General features: G+C 34.6%; 1 protein-coding gene and 1 pseudogene across 1 annotated transcript; both read left to right on the top strand.

Moving 5' to 3' along the window:
• The first annotated feature begins 5,391 nt into the window (after nt 1-5,391).
• Nucleotides 5,392-6,336, top strand: LOC131395095 (olfactory receptor 5I1). The gene has a single exon (XM_058526896.1). It carries the CDS (start codon nt 5,392-5,394, stop codon nt 6,334-6,336), a length of 945 nt encoding a protein of 314 aa, XP_058382879.1.
• Nucleotides 6,337-10,625: 4,289 nt separating this feature from the next.
• LOC131395098 (olfactory receptor 5W2-like) lies at nt 10,626-11,560 on the top strand (annotated as a pseudogene).
• Nucleotides 11,561-25,156: the final 13,596 nt, after the last annotated feature.

Here is a 25,156-nt window from a genome sequence, read left to right as displayed (position 1 = left end):
AGAAGTGCATCTAAGTTTTAACAAGATTCCCACTAAGATTCTGCAGATATAGAAGTCAACAAACCCATTTTATGCTGTGAAAAAAATGTAGAGACTATAATGTAATCAGTGGAGTTCCACTAATTACAAGTAGCCCTTAAATATTATTTTAGTGAAACTGTCATGCACGGCGCATGTAAGACTAAGTTGGTGATGAGATCCTGTATTTTACTAATTGAGATGGCTTTGCCATCACTTTGATGCTCTCTGGCATAAGATGCTTCTCTATAAGTCCTTCCATCTTCTCAGAAAGGACCTGCTGATACCAAATTGTAGAGAAGTCTCCACTGGTCTCACTCTTCAGTGTCATTAAAAAAAATGATCAATTTTCAGTACTGATAATACTAGGTAACATTTTTGAGTTTCCATGTGGTTTTTGAAATTATTTAAATGGAAATAGTTTTATTTATTGATTTATTTCTAAATTATTTTATTGAGGTCATATTGGCTTACAACATTCTGTAAATTTCAGGTGTACATCACTATATTTCAGTTTCAGTACAGATTGCATCATGTTCAGCATCAACAGTCCTGTTTTTATCCATCACCATATATATGTGCCCCTTCATCCTTTCTTCTCTGGTAACCACAAATCTATTCTCCTTATCTATGTGTTTATCTTCCATATATGAGTAAAATCATATGGTATTTGTCTTTTTTTGGCTGACTTATTTTGCTCAGCATAATACCCTCCAAGTCCATCCATGTTGTTGCAAATGACATAATTTTGTCTTTTTTATGGCTGAGTGGTATTCCATTGTATATATATACCACATCTTCTTTATCCATTCATCTATTAATGGTACTTGGGTTGCTTCCACATCTTGGCTATTGTGAATAATGCTGTGATGAACATAGGGGTGCAGATAACTTTTTGAATGATTGTTTTCATGTTCTTTGGATAAATACCTAGTAGTGGAATGTTGGATCATAGGGTATTTCCATTTTTAATTTTTGAGAAATCTCCATATTGTTTTCCATATTGGTTGCACCAGTTTGCATTCCCATCAGCAGTGTATAAGGATTCCCTTTTCTCCCAGTCCTCTCCAACACTTGTTATTTCTTGTGTTGCTAATTATAGCCATTCTGATGGGTGTGAAGTGATATCTCATTATAGTTTTGATTTGCATTTCCCTAATAATTAGCGATGTTTAACATTGTTTCATGTGCCTGTTGGCCATCTGTATATCTTCACAAAATCAACATACAAAAATCAGTTGCATTTTTATACACTAACAATGAACTAACAGAAAGAGAAATCAAGAATACAATCCTATTTACAATCACAACAAAAAAGAATAAAATACCTAGGAATAAATTTAACCAAGGAGGTGAAAGACCTATACACTGAAAACTATAAGACATTATTGAAAGAAATTGAGAAAGACATAAAAAAATGGAAATATATTCCATGGTCATGGATTGGAAGAATAAACATAGTTAAAATGTGCACGTTACCTAAAGCAATCTACAGATTCAATGCAATCCCAATCCCAATCCCAATGACATTCTTCATGCAAATAGAACAAAGAATCCTAGAATTTATGTGGAATAACAAAAGACCTCAAATAGCGAAAACAATCCTGAGAAGAAAGAAGAAAGCTAGCGGTGTCACATTTCCTGATTTCAAAAAATACTACAAAGCTATAGTAAACACAACAGCATGGTACTGGCAGAAAAACAGACACACATCAATGGAACAGAATTGAAAGCCCAAATATAAAACCACACATCTATGGACAACTAATTTGTGACAAAGGAGCCAAGAGCATATAATGGAGAAAGGAAAGTCTCTTCAATAAAAGATGTTGGGAAAACTGGACAGCCACATGCAAAAGAATAATAATAGACCATTATCGTACACCATACCCCAAAATTAACTGAAAATGGAATAAAGACTTGAATGTAAGACCTGAAACCATAAAACTCCTAGTAAAATATAGGCAGTACACTCTTTGACATGGGCCTGAGCAGTATCTTTTCAAATACCATGTCTATTCAAGCAAGGGAAACAATAGATAAAATAGACAAATGAGACTACGTTAGACTTAAAACCTTCTGCACAGCAAAAGAATCTATGAACAAAATGAAAAGACAATCCACCAACGGGGAGCAAATATTTACAAATCATATATCCAAAAATGGCTTAATTTCCAAAATATATAAAGAATACAGGCAACTCAACAACAAAAAAATGAACCACCCAATCAAAAAACGGGCAGAGGATATGAACAGACATTTTCTCAATAGTTACATTTTTCAATATTTGAACTGTTCGCAAAGGACATTCACAATAAAGAGGATCCTTTGTAGGATCCCAAGTGTCATTAAAAACAAGCCCAATATTACTGAGAATGAAAACTGCCTGTTCAAACTAATACTAACTGTATTTCTATTATAATTATCAATGTGTAATTATACCAATTAATATTACCAATGTGTTATTTTTTTTTTTAGAAAAAAATTCACAATGGCAAAAACCTTGCTAATTATTCCTTAGGTGTCCCTTGAAAATGAGCCTGTTTGGAATCCTTCAAGTACTAGGCCCCTAATGACACCAGAATGAATATAAAAGCCCCTGGTTCTATTGGCAAAATGATTCATCTAGGTAATTGGAAAACAGCTCTTTCCTTGGTAAGTAGCTTCTGTGGTTACTAGGCTGGCTTTAATGGTGCAAAAATTGGCTTCTGGGGGTCTGAGAGCAAGACCACTGATTTGTGTCCAAAGAGTTGGTAAACCACATATCAGTTCATATTGCACCCACAAAGTCACCTGTCTTGTGTCACTCTTTCTTATACAGCTTCTACAAGGATCTGACACACTTTTTTTTTAAATAAGCTTTCTTGTTACAGATAAGAGAACTGAAACATGGCTGGCTACCTGATGGTCTGAATTAATTTATTTTCTATCCTAAGATGGTTTTTGTTATATATTTGGGAAGAATTTAGTGAATCATAGTATTTGATTGAATCTTTTTATTCTTTCCCTTTTAAAGCAAGAATCCAAGATTCTCTATCTTCTCTTGCCTTTACCCTCATGGCTTCTTCTCTTCTCTCTCACTTTTCTCTGAATGAGATTCTTAGACCATCAGAAAGGAGGATCAATGTGAAGTTCTCCAGAACACATGTTCCGCTTTTTTAGTAAATATATGAGCCATTCCTACCTCCCTTCAGCAACGCTATGCACCTCAGCCTGTCTCAGTGGCCACGCTATTAATATTCTATCCACCCTCATGTTTGCTGTCATGAGCTTTGGCTTCAAACACATCTGAATTTGAATTATACCTGTCAACTACTAGCTGAATGACTTGGGATATTACTTTAAACCTCAAGATTCTCGTACAAAATATGGAATTAATAACAAAATCTAGCTTATAGGGAGCCACTGTATTATAAAGCTTTGAGTCACTAGCTTGGGTTCCAATCCTGTTTCTATTACATGTTAGCTCTTAAATTCTCCATGCCTTAGTTCCCCCATCTGTAAAAGAAAGATGATAGTGATAGTAACTGCATGTAATTTTGATAGTTTTTTTGTGGCAATTAAATAAATTACGTGTCAAGTATTTAGAATATTGCATTGCATGTAATAATCATTATATAAATGACAGCTATTATCAATAAAACCTTGCCACATAGTGCTAGTCATAAGCTAAGGATAAGATAGAGCCTTGGAACAACTGAAACTAACTTTTGTTCTTTACCTTAGTATGTGCAAGTCTGTCTAAAATGAGACCACATGGAATGACAGGTAGGTAGGTAGATAGATGATAAATAGGTGTTTTCTAATTTAACCCACACAGCAACCTTGTGAGATATCTATTGTCATTCTCACGGTACAGATTTAAATATATATATATATATATATATATATGTTAAATTTTGCAAGGTCACACAGCCCACATGTGGCCAAGATGAGATTCTAACCACATTCTTACTAACTCTAAAGTGAAGTCTTATCTTTTCTAAATACTTTGATTACTTTTAAAACAGGCAACATCAGAATAAATTAACCGCTGTCCTCACGTAGTGCTGCACCTCCTTCATGTTCTCTGAGGCAATAACATAGACAGCACATTAACTCTCCTGATTCTCTTAGGCGTCTCTGGGCCTCTGTCATCCAGTGGTTTTAATGATTAGATGATATACACAAATGAAGGTCTTAGCATCGTCACTTTTGTAATTGAAAGAATGACCCCAAACCATTTTGTTCTCTTCCTGGCTCACCATGGCAACACAAACATAGCTCATTGGATGCTTTGCTTGTTTGTCTTATATATTTCCAAGTCCATCCTTCAAGGTTAAGGTATTGCTTGTACTTCAAAGGCAGATTCAAATTCCTCCTACTCTTGGCAAAATTCTGAGACCCCAGAAGCAGATATTGACAGAATTTTTAGACTCAAAACTCTGAATTATACTAGCATAAAAATCAATGGCAGCTAACTATTTTGTTCTCCCATAACATATAATCAGTGAGGAGGCCATATAGAGTAATTTTACCTAATTAGAAGTCAACTTATGACTAAATTTTTGCCCTCTTTACTCAGTCAGTCAACTAATAGTCACTGAGCGCTTACTAGAGGCCAAGAATCATAATAAATGTCAAAGACAGGAAAAAACAGTTGATTAATTTAGTCATTTTAGTTTAGTATCTTGATTAGGATTTATGAAGCTATCCTAAACATTTTTCTTATCAAAAATACACTCACGGTTGATGTTTATTGACATTTGTTGTTAATTAATATTACTTTTACATTACATTTTTTTAAAAAATGATTAACTTGCATATGTTTCATTATACCACTCCATCTGCTCTGTCAAGAGAATGGCACACCACTATCTATTTAATCTGGACAGAAAGAGCAAAATGTTCTATAATTATCATTCCAAGTCATATTCTAGAATTAAGTGAATTTATTTGTAAAATAAAATTTTAAAAATTTTAAAAATTAAAATAAAAAATCATATATTTTTTATTCTTTTTTAAATATCATCACCAGTCTATTAATTAATTTGTTACTTCCTTAATCTTCTGGGCCAGCTATTGTGCTATATTTGGGGTAAAAAAAAGGTAAGCAAAATCGGACATGATTCCTGCATGCAGGGAGCTAACTCTCCAATGGAAGAAATAATCATTAATCAAAGAAATAAAATAAAACTAACAACCATGAAATGTGATCACTACTAAATTCTGAAATATATTTCTCAGAGTTTATATTTGAAAGGAAGTTTGGGCTTGAATTTTTTACTTGATTGCTTGTTTGTGTGTTTATTGAAACAATAAAATAACCTTATAATTATATCTAATTATATTTTAGGATGTTAGAAATCTCATAAAATGAAAACAACACAGAATATGGAATTTATAGACAGAAACTACACCTTGGTAACTGAGTTTATTCTATTAGGGTTTCCGACTCATCCTGGACTGCAGATTGTCGTATTCCTCGCGTTTCTGACATTGTATGGTATGATTCTAATAGAGAACATTGGATTGATGATGTTAATCAGGATTGACCCGCACCTTCAAACCCCCATGTATTTTTTCCTTAGCAACGTATCCTTTGTGGACCTTTGTTATTCCTCAGTCATTGTTCCCAAAATGCTGGTCAATTTCCTCTCAGTGAACAAATCTATTTCCTATTGTGGCTGTGCCCTGCAGTTTTATTTTTTCTGTACTTTTGCAGATACAGAATCCTTTATCTTGGCTGCCATGGCGTATGATCGCTATGTCGCCATCTGTAACCCTTTACTCTACACAGTTGTCATGTCTCGGAGCAGCTGTGTAGGGCTGATTGTCTTGTCATACGTTGGAGGCAGCATGAGTTCCCTGGTTCACACATCTTTTGCTTTTATTCTGAAATACTGTGATAAAAATGTCATCAATCATTTTTTCTGTGACCTCCCTCCCCTGCTTAAGCTATCCTGCGCAGACACATCAATTAATGAGTGGCTTCTTGCCACATATGGCAGCTCAGTGGAAATTATCTGTTTCATCATCATCATCATCTCGTACTTTTTCATTCTTCTCTCAGTCTTAAAGATTCGCTCTTCCAGTGGGAGGAAGAAAACCTTCTCCACGTGTGCATCTCACCTGACGTCTGTGGCCATCTATCAGGGGACTCTTCTCTTCATTTACTCACAGCCCAGCTACCTCTATTCTCCCAACACTGATAAAATTATCTCAGTGTTCTACACCATTATCATCCCAGTACTGAATCCGTTGATTTATAGTTTGAGAAATAAGGATGTGAAAGATGCTGCTAAGAAAGCCATAAAATCAAAGGTAAATTCCTCGTGAGATATAACATTCCAAGATTCATCTAAATCCTCAATTAGAAACTCTAATTGGAACCTCCAACAACCTCACCAGCACACCCACAATTTCTCACACAATTGAGATTTTATCAAACAGTTGTTTTTTTACTCAGCCAAATGCATGTCATAACCCCATGATATAAGAAAACATTTGAAAGTTTGAAAATTGCTGCTAAATAGTAGACTACTCTTCAATGATTTCTAGCTTAGAGTTAATGCTAAAATGGGTTATATCAGGCTGTCTTCATGGATATAGTAAATACCTCAGAAAAGTGTGTGTGTGTGTGTTCATGTGTAGAATGTCTCATTTACAAGAGTAGATTACTTGATGAAGGAAGAAGCCAGATTCCCTTGGTTCATACATCAGCTCTGTACCTGGTTAGTCAGTGGCACTTTGAATAAGTTACTTCATTTTTCTATGCCTCAGTTAACTTATCTGTAAAATGAGAAGAATATGGTACCTATGTCATTGATTGTTGGATGGTTAACTGAATAAATGCTGAGAATGGTGCTTGTACCATTTTGAGCACTTAATAGATGTTCATTATATATACTTTATGATATGTAGTCTTAATTAGAATGTATGTTCTACAACAAGATGGTGAGAGTCAGGAATGTTAAGAAAGCAATAATACAAAATCAAATACATTTTCTTAAGTGTAGTTTGAGAAAGTTGATAACCTTCTACACTCAATTACTCCAAAGTAATTTGGAACCTTTTTCTAAGTATCAGCTTGAATAATATAGGTTAATTGCAAGGCAAAATAATTGTTTTCCTTTCTATCTTTCATTTTTTACACACAAAAGTATTACTGAGAGTGTGGAACATTCTCTGGCATCTTAGAAACAGAATCAGCTATCTAACGTATCACCTGTGTCCTTGTGGGGAGATCATCCCACATGCCATGTTGGGATACCACACAGGAAACGTGCATTTGAAGACTGAAATTGCAGGACGTGTATCATTGCAAAATGTATTTCAGTAATGATATTTTTTGCTGTACATTATTTATTATTATTATTAATTTTGACTATGATAATAAATGTCTACAAGCTTGGACTTGGAAATATCAAAATGTAAAAGTATATTTAAACCCATGCACTGTGTACTGTAAACATACAAACCAAATCACTGTCAGTTTTAAATTCCCCTAAGAATCCCTACTTTGGATTTCTGACCACCAATGCTTGTCCTGAGTATTTTTGTTGTTTCATTTGGTAAAAGGAAAACACAGCCACTTATGACTACAGAGCACACCAACATTCTGTAATATTAAATTGTTTCATATTTGAATGAAGCAATACTTAAACAGCACACGTATAGAAAGAAGAGTGACACATTTCAATCTCAGGTCATTGTGAAAGAACGTTAGCTCTGGGAACCTTGGAAGTAGTCATATCACCCCAGATATCAAGATGGCAGACCAAGGGTCAAGAAGCATAGAGAATGGTATTGCTATCTCTTGGGAAATATTTAGGGAGGATATAAAAGTGAAACTTCCTGTATTTCTCAATTTGCAAAGAATTAGTAAGGATAATCACACACTAAAATTATTTTTAGAAAAAACAGTGTTTTTAGAGAAAGTATTATCCATGCAAACATGTTTAAATGGATCATACTTGTCCATATGAGCTATATTAGTAGAAAAAAGTTCCCCAATTCAGAGTATTTCTGCTCTTTGTTCATCAGCCTCTACTTTTAGTTGTCTGAAGTCCTTAACAATAAATATTTAGAAAGCAATTACCTTTATAAATCCTTGTTTTAGAGACTTTAGGGAATACAGGAAATAAACATTGATCTTATTTATGAAGCTTTAACTACAGTAGAGAAATTCTTATATGAAGAAAGTAAATATAATTTGAGAAAAAGAGTACTAAATGTAGAGGATGTGATTAAGTCATAAAATCAATGAAATGTATGTGAATGACATATGGTGAGGGGACGAGAGTAAGAAAATGCTCAGTGATAAAAGTGGTCTTGAAAGGGAGCATTAACAGAATGTTTATAGCATTATTATTCATAATAGCCAAAAAATATAAACAACCCGAATGTTCATCAACTGATAAATGGATCAACAAAATACGTTATATCTATGAAATATTATTCAGCCATAAAAGGATACAAAATTCGGACACTTGCAAAGACATGAATGAACCTTGAAAACAAGATGCTGAGTGAAAGAAATCTGATACAAAAAAACACATATTGCATGATTCTGTTTATAAGAGAAGTCCAGAACAGGCAAACACAGAGAAACAGAAAGTAGATTAGTGGTTGCCAGAAGCTGCGGAGAGGGAAAAGAGAGAAGAGACTGCTAATAGATATGGGTTCCTTATTGGAATGATGAAAAATGTTCTGGAATTAGATAGTGGTGATGGCGGTACAACCTTGTGAATATACTGAAAGCCAAAGAAGTATACACGTTAAAAGTGTGGATTTATAGTATATGAATCATATTTCAAAAAAAAAGAAAAAAATACCATTGAAGGTTAGCAATATTCATAAATATGGTCATAAAGGACAATGTTTCAAAAATGGAAGAAACAAAATGAACACTAGAAAGGAGGTGGAAACGATTAAGTAGGTTCTATTGAGTTTCATTGGGTGTCTGCTGTGACTGGGAAGGAGGCAGCTGTGAAGCCATCGTAAAGATGATTTGCAGGTTTGTTCCTGCAAATGGGTCTATACCCATTAGGTGACAACAGTGAAATATTAAAGCTCAGGCTGTAGTAAAATCGGGGCTATATTCACAGGGGAATATGCAGAACCAGAAATATAATTAACGACATATTGACGTAACACCAAAGCCTAAGGGCAATAGCTTCAGAGATTTCAGTCCCAGATGCTCCCTGGTAAAATAAACGCCGTCTGCTTATTGTCCAGGTGCTGAAGACACGCTCATCCCCAGTAGGTGCCCAAGTCTCCACATTTAAAGAACATAAAGGGAAAAAAACTTACCTTTTTGGAAAAAAGAAATGAGAGATTTGTAAATGAATCATTTTCTGCCTGCTTAAGCAATTTGACAAACTGCAATTTAATGTCCACAATGGATATTTTCGTCTCAGAACTGAAAGAATCTGATTGAAATTATTAATATTCACAAAATAACATTTTTTAAATTTTTATCTGGGTTCAATGGAAAGACTTTATGCCTTTTATCTCTGGGCAAGTATATACAAGAATTTGTGGGTTTTTTTGGTTTTATTTCAAAAGTGATTGAGGTACCACGTTACAAAAAATGACGTGTGCAAATAACACCATGTGGACGATGTGCCCTATTTTCTTGTCTAAAAACGTGAATCCATCACCCACATTCCAATTCTTATATATCAACAAAGACAGACACACATGCAAGGAAATGACACAACACACACACGTAAACACACACGTATGCAAGGAAGAGAAGCCTATATATCTCAGAAGAATGTATTGTCTCTCATACTCTTTCTATTTTTTAATATAAGAGACTATTTAAAATCTGAAGAGCTGCAAACGTATGTGTTAAATTCTGTTGTTTTCACTTCTTTTTTTAGCACTTTTCTTTGGTCAAAAGCCTCCTCCTTGGCACCAGCCCACTACAAACAGGTAACTAGTGTTGTGGCAGAGCAATAACACATTTCTAGAGAAAAGGTCAGTAATACTTATTTCATGTCACCTCAAATGCTAAAGACAACTTAGACCAGGATCAGTGACATAATAATTTTCATTATTATTGTTGTGTAATATACTCATTGTTTCTAAAATTAATATAAAGTCTTTAAATTAATTAATATAAAGTCTTTAAATTAATTATGTTTTTTGAGGAACATAACAAGTGTAATCATTTTTGTGTCCATGTGCATATTTTCAAGCATAGTAAATGCTTTGCTTAGTCCTATATGTTACAATCTCGTATCTTTAACGTCAGTATTTCTACCATATCATTTTGAATATATAATAAGATATGTAATCATCCAAATCTCTTCCGTAAGATAAGGAAGGTAATGCTCAGAGAAATTAAGGAGCTGGTAGAAAGTCACATACCTTATGTATGACATTTAGATTTGGATCCAAGTTTCTCAACTCCTTATAACAGATGTTTAGCATTATTTTATAGATAGCAATGCTTCTTTAAAGAGTGACATGTGATTGAGAAATTTTCTGAGTATAGAAAACAATTGCAGAAAGAAACTGTGTTTTGCCTTATGGATATTTGTGGATGTTTGGAAGAGTTAAATATGCATCTATCCTTTTCTTGATCATTTTCTCAAAAGTTTAGACAAGAACAAAGAAGAATGGATAGAGGAAATTGCTCCTCCTTGACTGAATTCATTTTCCTGGGAATTACCAACAACCCCGGGATGAAAGTGACCCTATTTGCCGTGTTTCTAGTTATTTATCTCATTGATCTCCTGGCAAATCTTGGGATGATCATTTTAATTAGAAGGGATTCCCAGCTGCACACAGCAATGTACTTTTTCCTCAGCCACCTTCTTTCTGTGACCTCTGCTACTCCACAGCAGTTGGGCCCAAGATGCTAGTGGACCTCATTGCCAAGAACAAATCAATCCCTTTCTATGGTTGTGCTCTGCAATAGTTGATCTTCTGTATCTTTGCAGATTCTGAGTGTCTACTGCTGGCAGTGATGGCCTATGATCGGTACAGGGCTATTAGCAACACCTTGCTCTACACAGTCAACATGTCCAGCAGAGTGTGTTCCCTGCTCATGGCTGTGGTTTATCTGGTGGCAATGGCAGATGCTTTGATACACACGACATTAACATTCCGCTTATGTTTCTGTGGGTCAAATGAGATTAACCATTTCTTCTGTGATTTACCTCCACTTTTCATCCTTTCCTGCTCTGATATACAGATCAATGAGTTGGTGTTATTCACCATTCTTGGCTTCATTGAACTGAATACCATTTCAGGAGTTCTTGTCTCTTATTGTTATATTATCCTGTCAATCTTGAAGATCCACTCTGCTGATGGGAGATTCAAAGCTTTCTCCACATGCACCTCCCACTTAACTGCTGTGGCAACTTTCCAGGGAACTATGCTCTTCATGTATTTCAGGCCAAGTTCTTCCTACTCTCTAGATCAAGACAAAATGACCTCATTGTTTTACACTCTTGTGATTCCCATGTTAAACCCTCTGATTTACAGCCTACGGAACAAGGATGTGAAAGATGCCCTGGAAAAACTGGAAACTAAAAGTTGGTTTTGAATATTTGTATTGTACATACACACAAACACATATTGTTGTTATTATTTTTGCAACATTATATGGCATGATACAAGAAAAATAAAATTGTCTCAAATACTTGGATTTAATACTTTGTATTTATTTTAAAGCTCAAACATAATAATATTCAGGTCCCCAAACATGCCTTACTTTATGATGTGTCTAGAATTTATATATGAAACTTGCTCCTTGTTTGAAATCTTTCCTGACTTTTCTAACTTTGCCAAATTTTTGTTAGTTTGAACATTAATTTATTACAAGAAATTAATTGTGTGTTTACTAAGTGAACTTTGAGCTTTTAAATGCTTGTATTCCATGGTACATCCAGTAGTTTCTATACAAATGAATCCTATAATCTAGTGGAAGTAATTGACATGAATTGACTAAGTACTCAAATAATTCATATTAAGCCTCAAGATATTATGAAGCAAAAACTGGGGGCTTTATATACCATGTAAAATGTCTAAATCTAATATAAAAGAAAGGCTTTGTTGGATGGTGATATTGAGTCTCAGATCTATAAAGGTACAAGTTGGGAGAGGAAAAGATAGTAGACAGAGGGTCTGATAATTAGAGAGATCTTGAGGTGGACAAGTCCATGACTCTTTAGAGGTAAAAAGTCATGGTTGCTACAACATGGATGAATCTTGAGGGCGTTATGCTAAGTGAAAAAAGTCAGACAGAGAAAGACAAATACTGTATGATCTCACTTATATGTGGAATCTAAATACACTGAACTCGTAGAAACAGAGAGTAGAATGGTGGTTGGAACGGGATGGGGGTTGGAGGAAATGAAGAGATGTTGGTCAAATGGTGTAAACTTTCTATTATAAGATCAATAAGTTCTGGGGATCTAATATACAGCATGGTAAGTATAGTTAAAAATACTGTTTTGTTGGGCCGCCCTGTGGTTTAGCGGTTAAGTGCACACGCTCCGCTACTGGCGGCCCTGGTTTGGATCTCGGGTGCACACCTATGCACCGCTTGTCTGGCCATGCTGAGGCCACGTCCCACATAAAGCAACTAGAAGGATGTGCAACTATGACATACAACTATCTACTGGGGCTTTGGGGAAAAAAACGAGGAGGATTGGCAATAGATGTTAGCTCAGACCCGGTCTTCCTCAGCAAAAAAAAAAAGAGGAGGATTAGCATGGATGTTAGCTCAGGGCTGATCTTTCTCACACACACACAAAAAATACCGTATTGTATACTTGAAATTTGCTAAGAGGGTAGATCTTAAATGTTCCCAACACAACAAAATAATGGTAACTATGTGAGGTGATGGGTTGTTTAACAAGGTAGAGTGGTGATCATTTCACAAATTATCCATATATCAAAACATACATTGTACACCTTAAACATACCCGATGTTATTTGTCAATTTTATCTCAACAAAGCTGGAAAAAATGAAGAAGCAAATAATTCCAATTGGTTTGACTATAAAGAGCAATGAAAAGGGTAAAGTACATCACTATGGTGTGGTTATCAACAATAAACTCCTCCAATAACCCTCCAGGAAAATTTCCATCCCTTCTTTCCCCTTGTCAGCTCTGATTAAATGTCCTATTCTGTAGCTAATGGTCAAAAATCTCTTTTAAGTATTGTTTTAATATCATGTTGATTAAATCACTGCCTCCAGTATGAGATTTAGAGCATGCTTTTCTCAAGGACTGAGCTTTCCATCCCTTATCCAAAGCCCTGAATAGTGTCTGGGACACAAAATGGGAAAACAAACAAATAATAAATTAAAAACACCAAGTCACACTTTTGCATGCCTTTTAGAAGTTAGTAACTCAATTAAATGAGGGTACAGTATGTAGCTTGAATACATATGTATGTATATATATATGTACGTATATATATATCTATATAAAAAACTTTTAAGAAAGTACATGGGGCCAGACCAATGGCCTAGTGGTTAAGTTTGTGTGCTCCTCTTCTGCAGCCCTTGGTTCGCAGGTTTGAATCCTGGGCATGGACCTATGCACCACTCATCAAGCCACGTGTGGCAGTGTCTCATATACAAGGTGGAGGAATATGGGCACAGATATTGGCTCCAGGCTACTCTTCCTCAGCAAAGAGAGGAGGATTGGCAACAGATGTTGGCTCAGGGCTAATCTTCCTCAGCAGAAAAAAGAAAAAAAAATAGTGTGCAAATGGTTGTGGATACTAAGGACTATAAAGACCTACATATTAATCACACTGGAAGTAAAGAGCATTTGTCTTTGTACATTCCTAATATTTGTCTATTTCATCTGTCTCCGCTGTAGTTTCTGATGGTTAAAGCATTGATTCAGCTGTTGAGACAACATGGATATGGCTGCATATTTGAAAGACCACATGCCCTTAAAACTAAAGGGAAGTCTTAATTATCCATTACAATTGTCAAAGTTAAAAGCCAAGGAATGTCTTAGCTTTTTTCGCAGCTATTTTAAAATGCCTTGTGACAAAACATTTCAGAATAGAAGTGAAACCCAAGAGGATCCTCTGCTTTCCAAGGGGGCATTTGTTGAACGCTGTGACTTGTCACTAGGTATCATGCTAGGAAAAACCTATGAGCAGTATATTTCTTTTTGATAAAAGGCTTTAATCTGTACAATATTTCTCAATTGTACAATATTTTCCATCTGTACAATATTTTCTCAATTGACACTCTTTTGAAATTGTTATTAATGAGCAGCAGCATGGAAGAAAACATTGTTTGAAATATATAAATCCAAGAAAAATAGAGTGTCAGTGGATGGCTATTCAATTAGAGGATGTAGACATGTAATCTTATGAATATATCTCCCTCTGTTTGACCACTATATATTAGAGCATCTGAGGACTGATTTGATCTACATATTGACTGTTTTATCAGATCTAGTTGGTGTGAACTAAGAAATAGGAAACTTTAAACCCAATAAATGGAATTATAAAAATAAAATTGACTGAATCAGTTAATTGTGGGCTTCCTCTCCCTGATTTTGAAGCCAGCTAGATAGTACAGATTTCAGAAGGCCGAATACTTATAAATATGTATCCAAATGACCTTTTTCATGACCTGTTATCCAAATTCAGAATTTTATAGACACTTCAATAAGTGGATATACAACTTTATTACTATTCAAGGATATGAAAATGAATATCTAAATGGAGTATTATGCCTCAAAACAGAATGGGAAAAATGTAAACAATTGAAATACCAAGTATTGGTACAGATGTGGAACAACTGAGAATCTTACACACTGAGAGTAGAAATGAGAATTGGCATTTTATTTTGTAAAATGTAATCTTGTGTCTACTATAGCTGGACATATAAATGTCCTCTGACCTAAAAATTCTATTCCTAGATTTATATCAACGTGAAACGAGTGGCTATGTCCACTCAAAGACAAGTACAAAAATATTCACCACTGCATTATTTACAATAGTACAAAACTGAAACCTACTCAAATTTTTATCAACACAATAGTACAGGTGTTGACAAATTTTTTCTTAAACTGTTAAATATTGTATATTTTAGGTGTTACAGGGCATAAACTCTTTGTCACAACCACTTAGGATTGTCCATGTATCGCAAAAAAAACCCTCAATCATACGTAAGTAAGATGGTGTGTCCCAAGTCCCATAAAACTTTATGTGCCATAGTTTGCTGGCTCTTGCTCTAGATCAGATAAATAACTTTATGGTAATTTTGTACGTTGGAAAACTACACAGCAATGAAGATGAATGAACTACCTCCACATGTAACAACATGGAGAAATCTCACAAACATATGTTGAGTAAAATAAGCAAGACAAAAAATTGTAAGTGCTGTATAATTTTACTACTATATACTTCAAAAACTTAGAAACTAACCTACCACATTGGACATTAATTTGTGCTGGGTGTGGGGATGATTTCTGATACTAGACATGTTTTTTTTTTTTTTTTGGCTTGGTTCTAGTTGAAGAGAATCTTTTACTTCTGAAAACTTACTTGCAGTATACTTCTTTAAATAAAATTTTCTATATGTATATTTTACTCAATAGATTTTCCAAAATCAAAGTATATTCACTATCAGATTGTAAGCCACCACAGGATTTTATTTTTCAAGTCCTTGTACACAATAAGTATTCATAATATATTTGTAAAATTAATGTAGTGCACTTATTTCATAGACTATCTCAATACATAATCTTTATGTAACTTAAAGTGCTGCTTTGCTTGTAGAATAACCACGTCTTCATCCACCCACAGGCACTGCTAGTCTTTCCTCCAGCAGCATGAAAATTTAATGTGTTTTGGTACCAATATCATGAAATAAAAACTGTGTCATAATAGAGCTTCAGGAGCACACAACTATTTTCTGAAGAATGTGATCTTCTAGGTAAACATTTGCTTACACAGTATTGTTGTAGTGTCACCAAGGTTACCTGGAAACTCCTACATACAGATAAATTTTTCTCACTTCCTTCTATCTGAAGTAAATGTCTTTCTCCTAAAGACATTTTTTTTCAATTATTTGTAGTTCCATTCTTAATGAAAACAGAAATCCCTTGGGAATTAAATTAGCTCATCCAATTTGTAATAATGTAGCTCCACAACTCAGGTTTAAATCGTAGGAGGGGGTTGATTGAAGGGAACGTGGTCTACGTGTTCTGGAAGAACAGCCCTGTCTAAGAAGCTAGAGTTAGGTCTTAGTTGATCAAAATGTAACCTGAGGGATTTTCACATCCCTGAGCACAGGGAAGCAACTGAAGGAAAAACATTGATTTGAAAGTACTCAGGAGAAAAGACCAAGAAAAATCCTATATCCTTAAAATATGTACCAGAAAAGTAAACAGTGGTAGTAAATGTCTTGGGTAGCACAAATGCATCAGTTTCTTGAATTTAACTGGTGGAAAATATTTAGCAATTCATTATATAGTTTGAGCTTTGCTTTAACAGTATCTCCTACAGCAGTACGTTTGGTATCTTAGTACTGGGAACATCACATAAAGAATGACATTGAAATATATGAAGGCATTAAAAATTGTTGCTAAGAATCACCTCCCAAATTTAAAAATGTACTAATGTTACTAATTTTAGCCTGATGAGTTTTATAGCTTTATAGAAAGCAAGGGAGGAAAACAACAACAAACAAATAAAAGAAACAAACAGAAAAAACAGAAGAAATCCTATGTCCCTGCTAACGTCCAGGTGAGGTTTTGAAGAAACAGGAAAGAACCTGTAATGCTCTGCAGCATAAACTAGTAGACGCCTAACACTTCTTACTTTCTCCTCCCCCTCAAGTTTTGCATTTACTGGCTTAGCGGCAATTAAATTAACTATATCAAGACTCAGAAAATACAGCTGATGTGAATTACTATTATGCATGAAATATCAATCAACAGTAGACATTCAACGAACACATAGCTGTCTTGATTTACATATTGTAAAATATCACTCAGAACATGGCCAATACAGAGAGTATCCCCCAGGGCTGCCATGCTGCACAATCTCAGGGGTCACCAATTTTCTTATTTTCTAGTTTCTCCCTGGAACTGTGCAGTGCCACCACCCTCCACTTTCACCCCACATGACTTTCTCTTCCCACAAAGGTTAACAGAGTTCAAGTGTTTCATTGTAATAAATTAAACAGACCACTTCCACAGCTGGTGACCCTTCTTTTTACACTTCCCTCTGATATCAATCACCAAGGTTGAAATCCTGCTTTGTATTAGAGGTGATACTTAGATGGTCTCTCAGTGGCTTAGAACTCTAAAAATCTGGGGACCACTTATTTTGTAAATTTTCAAATGAGACTTTCATGTAAACATACTTTAGTGTTTCATGATATTAACTAAGATAATTATTTCTTAAGAGGGACGTATTTCATTACATTGTCATCAGGAACCTATTGAGAGCAAGTGCTTTGCAACCAGAAAAGCCTAATATCTGTGGGAGTCTAGATGTCAATGTCTGCATCTGTTTAAGGAGGTTGTTAATAATCACTTAGAATAAATTAGAAAATATATTAAATATGCGATATTTTATAGTAATGAAAGAGATAATATACGAAAACTCCTAGCATTTGGTAACAACTCCAAAATTGTCTCTTCTTGTCCCTCAAGTCCATTTCTGAGGATTTCCTTAAAGAAACACTGGATATGATGAATTATACATGCATACTTTCACTCATTTTAAAGTTGTTTGTGATATAAAGAGTTGTATATGAGTATTTTTGTGTATAAATTTTCCATCTTTCCACTAACACCATGTTGAAAAAAGCAAAAGAGGTATGAATAATTGTATATAAGCCAGAGGATGAATGAAATAAATGAGTATACATCAATGGAAAGAAACACAATGCCTCTGTTGATAATATTTTATATATAAATGTGTTTATTATAATCTCTTTTTTGTTTGAAAATCTGATAATATATACAAGAAAACATGGTTATCTCTAGGCAGTGTAATTTCAGTTGGCTTTTCCTATCTTTACATAAAATCTTCCTTAATTGTCACAATGTGTTTAATGGGAGTGTGCATGTTCATGTACATTTGTGTGCTTAATATCATGGAATTAAAATAATATACCTATATCAGGATTGGTGAAACATAAATAATAGATGTTGGTTGATTGGAGATCATGACCTATTTTTAATCAGGTAAAAGACTGAACATCTATGCAGATAGGAGCAAAAGAACAATGGGAAATATTCTATACTTCTTTCTCAATAATGCTACCTATATGAAACATCAGAAGATAAACCATACGATTATATCTGTCACTTATTTCTGAGAATAAAATATTGAAAAACCCGGGGACCAGACACAGCGATAGATATATAATCTACACTATTCCAGACACAACAATGAAACCCCCAAGCAGGCAGATAGAGCTGCGTACAAGAAAAACACCACCAGTTCAGCTGCAGGTACTAATAATTTTTTGTGTTTTCTTGTTTATATTTTATTTTTTCTTAGTTATTTTCTTCGTTTCACTAAAACAAAAGATTTCACCTCTTGTAAACAAAGATGCATCATTTATTGTGGAGAAAAATCTTAATTAATTGCATATTTTTACCACATAGTGAATTAGGGTAGACTTTAGAGATGGAAGTGTTAAGCGCCACTGAATGAAGAGGTCTACTCTCTTCCTATAGAGAAATAACACAGTATTAGTCATTTTCTATTCCAGTAGACTTTTCTCCAGTTAAAAACAGACACATATTATTTTTTATAATAAAGATATGAACTCAAAATAAGGGCCTCGTAGTGATGCTGTATTTACAGCTTGTTCACAAATTTTAAAAGCAATAATCATCTTTTAAATTATGGTCATAAATGATGTTGATTTGAATTCATTATATATATACACACACACACATATATATATGTATACACATATACATGTAGTGCTCCCTAATTATGTGTGTGTGTATGATATAGAATTAGGTATAAACATTACCCTGCCAATTATTAAGCAGAATCAAAGTAATACTGTTACGGTTACATAAATAAATGTACCAAAACGAATACAACCCAACTTCTTCCACCTCAATTCAAAATGTGTGTCCATGCATATAGAACCACACACTCACACAAACGTACATAGGGTATATACATGTATACACATGTATGAATTTGCTCCTGGTCAGCAAACACTGCAGCTTACTGATATTATTTTTCTAATGTCAAATGATAAAATTGCCACACTGCATACAAATCTGTGCTGCAGGGGTGATTCTTTTTCTCTAGCCCTTCTTCAAGCTATAAGGTTACTACTTGAACGTAATGTTGACCAAAAAGTCTCTGGAAAACAGGAATTTTGTCAAAGGAAAGTTTTATTGCATTTGCATCAACAGTTTCCAAACCAGGGAGATGCAGCGTTGGAGCAAACTGAACGTAGACTCCGAAGAGGGGAAGGCGCAGCCAAGCTTTCAAAGGCTAACATCATAGAAGCCACAGGAACATTTTAGCAGTGCCTCTACTAGCTTCTCCTCACATGGAAACCATTGTCTTGTGCTGATTGGTTGCTGGGTTAAGGTGAGGTTGTATTGGGCTGAGCAACCCAGATACAGAAGGAAACATTAGGTTTCAAGTACGACTGAGGTTTTTCTGGGAACAGAATATGTGACTTCACCTCTGTCCCGTTAAGGCCACTGACTCTATTTTGTTTTTAGGTCCCAGTTAGCCACATAGAATCCATTTTGTTTCTCTGGATTATGTTTTAGGGGGTTTCTAATTTTATCTCATTTCTCAGTAACATGTCTCTGAACTGCTATTGTGGTATCACCCATTTGCTGTAGAGAGTTAATAAAATGATTGTTAAGAGAACTTACATTCAGCATCAATTCTTATTTGTAAAAATATCTCAGTTTTGCCTCACTAAACAGAGAGGAAACTATAAGATGAATTGTGATAACTCTTTAACACTAGTGAGTCCATCATCATTCTAAAAGTGAAGATATACCACAGGTGTGAGATCAGTACGTTTTTTCTCATTTTTCATTTCCAAAGATTGTTAATGGAATCCAGGTATTACTGCAAACCAAACCTGTGTTCATTATAAGGGCAATACAAGAAGTGGTTTTAGATACTGATTCCTGAATCTGTTAGTCTTTAGTACTATGTTTTTGGTATTCCTTTATAGCCTTTAGTACTGGAAATTTTCTTGGGAATTATTTAGACCAATTATTTCTGCTAAGGAAACTAAAACATAGAGAATTTGGATGAATCAAAGACTTAGTGCTAGTTAGTTAAAGAACTGAGTCTAGAAATAGGCTTCTTTTTGTTCCATGGTGCCCATCTAGAGAATTACATGCGATAATTTTATGAATGTGAAGCTATTAGTACATTAAAAAATGTACTAGTTTCTTCTCTTTCAACTCTCTTTCTGCCAAATATCCTTGGTTACACCATCACCACAAGGAAAACAATAAGCATATCCATCACCTCCCAAAATATCCTTGTATTTCCTTTTCATCCTTCTTTTTCACCCCATATCAAGTAACGACTGTTATGTATTTTGTCACTCTTAGTTTGCACTGTATATAATTTTGTGTAAATGGAATTCTACACTGTGTACTATCTCATATGCAACTTCTTCAACTCATCATAATTATTTTGAGATTCACGAACGTTGTTGCATGTTTCAATAGTTTGTCTTTTTTATTGATGAGTGTTATTCCAGTGAATGGATATACCACAATTTGTGTGTCATTCACTTATTGATGAACATTTGAATTGTTCCAAGTTTTTTGGCCATTATAAATAAAACTGCTATAAACATTCAAGTACAAATCATTGTATGGACATGTGATTTAAATTCTCTTGGATAAAACCCAGGAGCAAAATAAGTGGATTATAGTACAGGCATATGTTTAACTTTCTAAGAAACTGCCAAATTGTTTTTCAAAGTGATTGTAGCATTCTACATTCCCCACAAGAGTGTACGAGAGTTGAGGTTCCACAACTTCTTCCCTAATGTTTGATATGGTCAGAATTTCTAATTTTAGCCCATCTAGTAGGTGTGTCATATTATTTCATTGTAGCTTTAAATCTCATTTCCCTAATGACTAATGGTGCTTAACACATTCTTATGTGTTAATTTGCCATTTATATATCTTTAGTGAATTGTCTATTTAAATCATTTCCCATTTTTACCATTTTTGTTGGGCTGTGTTTTTTTTTTATTAGTTATCAGTTTTCTTTATATATTCTGGGTGTAAGTTCTTTGTCAGATGTATTGTTGGAAAATATTTTCTTCAGTCTTTGCAGATATATATATATGTGTGTGCGTGTGTGTGTATGTGTCCATATGTATATACAATACGACGTAATGGTAAAAATAAATGCTTCCTGAAAAAAAATTCTCTCTGGTTATATTCTCTCTACACTATTCTAGTTATTTTTCACTTTACAACATTACATGGCTTAAAACAATGATCATTGGGCAAAAATTCTGTTCTTCCTCATGTTGACTGAGATCACAATGCAGCATTCAATGGAAAGCTAGGCTAGAATGCAGGGTCTCTCTTAACCGGCACCAGGGTGAGATGGCTAGAAAGACAGACTCAGCTGGCCCCCTTCCCTCTCCACGTAGTCTCAGAGCCTGTCACATGCTTTATCCAGAAGGATAGTTGGACTTCCTACATGGAGCTCATGGCTTTCAGTGACTGTCTCTTTAAAGGCTGGACTCAGAAGTGACTTCCAGTAATTCTGCCTGTTTCTGTTGGTTAAAGCAGTTAAAGGACAGCAAAAACTCAAGGGAGGGTAAACAGGCACTGTGTCTCCAAGGAAAATGTCTAAAAAGTGTCCACTCGTCTTTAATCTGCCCAAACTATCATCAGCCCATTGTAGGACTCCGAGATTTCTCATTTCAGATTATTTTATTAATATTTTTAACACTTTAAGTAAATCCATAAGTATTACGTAATCTCTTTTTACTCTTTGTTTTGCACATACTTACAAAGCCACTGAATGAAGCAGCACTTGAACAGGACACATGTAGAAGCGAGAGTGACAGGCATTTCAATCATTATTGTCTTTGTGAAAGCGTGGTTAGCTCCGGGACCTTAGGAAGTAGCCCAGTCACATCAGATTGCAAGATAGCAGAGCAAGATTCAGGAAGTATAGAGAATTCCATTGTTATACCTTGGGGAGTATTTACGGAGATATAAAATTCAAACTTAGCAGCAATTTTCAATTTCTTAAAGAACTAGTATAGATAGCAGCAAACTAAATTTCTTTTTAGAAAAAAGTAGAACTCTTTTTTTTTTAGAAAAATGATTATTCATGCAAACTTTTTAAACAAATCATCCTTGCATATATGAGCTATACTAGTAGAAAAAATTCCCAAAACCAATATATTTCTATTCTTTGTACACCACGCTCTACTTCAAGTAACCTAAAATATTTAGCAATAAATATTTGGTAAGCAATAATCTTTGCAAATCCTTGTACTAGTGACTTCAGTGATGCAAAAAATAAGCGTAGAACTTAAATGACCTAAAAGTAGTAGAGAAATTCTTAAATGAAAAAAATAAACATAATTCGAGAAAGAGTATACTAAGTGTAAAGAATGTGATAGAGTCATAAAATCCATGAAGTATAGATGGCTGACATGTGTTTGGGGGATGGGAATAAGACAATGCTTTTATCTTTTTTTGTTTTCATCATTTTTTTTTTTTTGTGATGAAGATCAGCCCTGTGCTAACATCTGCCAATCCTCCTCTTTTTTTTTTTTTTTCCGCTGAGGAAGACTGGCCCTGGGCTAACATCCGTGCCCATCTTCCTCCACTTTATATGGGATGCCACCACAGCATGGCTTGCCAAGCGGTGTGTCGGTGCACACCGGGGATCAGAACTGGCAAACCCCAGGCCGCCACAGCGGAGCACGCGCACCCAACCGCTTGTGCCACCAGGCCGGCCCCAAGACAATGCTTTTCAAGAAACTGACCTGTATAGTTTCTGTTGACATCAATGTTTAAACAACATGATTTGTAATATCGAAATAGTAGAAACAACCCAAATGTACATTAATTGATGAAGGGGTAAACAAAATGTGTTATATTCATAAAATGAAATTTTATTCATGCATAAAAAAGAAAATTCTGACATATGTGAAAACATGGATGAACCTTTAAAATATGCTAAAAGAAAGAAACCAAACACAAAGAAAACCCACCTACTGTATGATGCCGTTTATATGAGATATCCAGTATAGGCAATCGTACATAGTCAGAAAGTAGATCAGTGGTTGCCAGGGGTTGAGGGGAGGCGAGAAGCCGAAGTGACTGCTAATGGGTATGAGTTACTTATTGGGGTGATGAAAAGGTTTTGGAATTAGATAGTGGTGATGGCTGCACAACCTTGTGAATATACAGAAAACCAAAAAGTGTACACTTTGAAAGGGTAAATTTTATAGCTTATAAAATTGTATCTCAATAAAAATATTACCATAGAAGAACAGCAATATTCCTAAATGAAGTGGTGAGGGTGAGTGTTTCAAAAATGGAAGAAATAAAATGAATACTAGAAAGGAGATGAACATTACTTTTTCGTATTTTACTGGATTTCTGCTTTGACTAGAGACAGAGTGTATAGATTCAGTGTAAACATGAAGCTTAACGTAAAATAATTTGCAATTTTCTTCCTGTCTGATCAATGTGTTGACAATAGTGAAGAAATAAAGCTCAGGTTTTGGTAAAGCAGTTGTTGTACTCACAGGGGAAAATACAGCACAGAAAATGTGGTTAATCACGTTAGCACACACTGAAGCCTGAGAGTGGAAGCCTCGGAGATTTAAGTCCCAAATGCTACCAGGTAGAATAAAGTGCCATCTGCCTATTCTCAGCAACCAGTAGCAAGTACAGAAAGACCTGCTCATCTCAGGTAGGTTTCTTTTTTTTTTTTTTTAATTTTTTGTTTATTGCAGTAACATTGGTTTATGACATTGTAAAAATTTCAGGTGTACATCATTGTACATCTATTTCTGCATAGATTACATCATGTTCACCACCAAAATACTAATTACAACCCATCACCACACACATGTGCTGAATTATCCCCTTCACCCTCCTCGCTCCTCACTTCCCCTCTGGTAACCACTGAGTCTCTAAATTTAAGCATATACAAGAAAACATTACATTAAAACATGAGAGATTTGTAAACCAAACCATTTATGCCTGCTTACTCAGTTTAATAAACTCAGCAATCTAATGTCCAAAAAATAATGTTTTCTCCTTAGAACTGGAAGAATTCATCTGAACTTAATAGTATCCATAAAATAATGGTTTTAATTATTTTATTTTAATGTAAGTTCACCAGAAAGTATTTTCTGTGTTTATCATTGGGGAGGTATATACATGACTTTAAGTTTTTTTGTTTTATTTCAAAAATAATTTAGGTACCACATTACAAATAACAACACGAGCAAACTCAGCTTCATCTGAACCACGTGCCATATTTACTGAAGTCCCCAAAATACATCCAACACTGACATTCTATTCTCATATATCAACAGAGTCGTATATACCTGCAAACATATGACACATAAAAACACACATAAACAAGGAGAGAAGCCTATATATCTCAGGAGCATTTATTGTCCCTCGGTTCATCTCTGTTTTTTAATATAAAAGTCCTTTAAAATCCAAAGAGATGCAAATGTATGTCTTAAATTCTATTGTTTTCACTTTCTATTTTTTTAGCACTTTTCTTTGGTCAAAACCTTCTCCTTGGCACCAGACCACTCTCACAAATAGGTAATAAGTATTGTGGCAAACCATAAACATTTTGAGAGAAAATATCAATAATACTTATCTCATGTCTCATCAGATACTTAAGACAACTTGGAACAGGAGCAGTGAGATCGTAATTTTTATTATTACTATTGTGTGATATGTTCATTGTTTCTAAAACTAATACAAAGTCTTCAAGTCAACTACGATTTTTGAGGAACATAACAATTGTAATATTTTTTGCGTCCATATGAATATTTTCAACCATAGAAAATGCTTAATCCCACATCTTACAACCTGGTCTCTCTAACACCAGTGTTTCTACCATATCATTTTGAATACACAATTAGATATAAATTCATCTAAATTTCTTCCTTGGGATA

Source organism: Diceros bicornis, chromosome 31 (genome assembly GCF_020826845.1).
Source record: "Diceros bicornis minor isolate mBicDic1 chromosome 31, mDicBic1.mat.cur, whole genome shotgun sequence".
NCBI classification, from domain to species: domain Eukaryota; kingdom Metazoa; phylum Chordata; class Mammalia; order Perissodactyla; family Rhinocerotidae; genus Diceros; species Diceros bicornis.
This window is presented reverse-complemented; position numbering and strand designations above follow the sequence as displayed.

Coding starts and splice junctions, on each gene's coding strand:
- LOC131395095 (XM_058526896.1), top strand. CDS start 5,392: ATGGAATTTATAGACAGAAACTACACCTTGGTAACTGAGTTTATTCTA.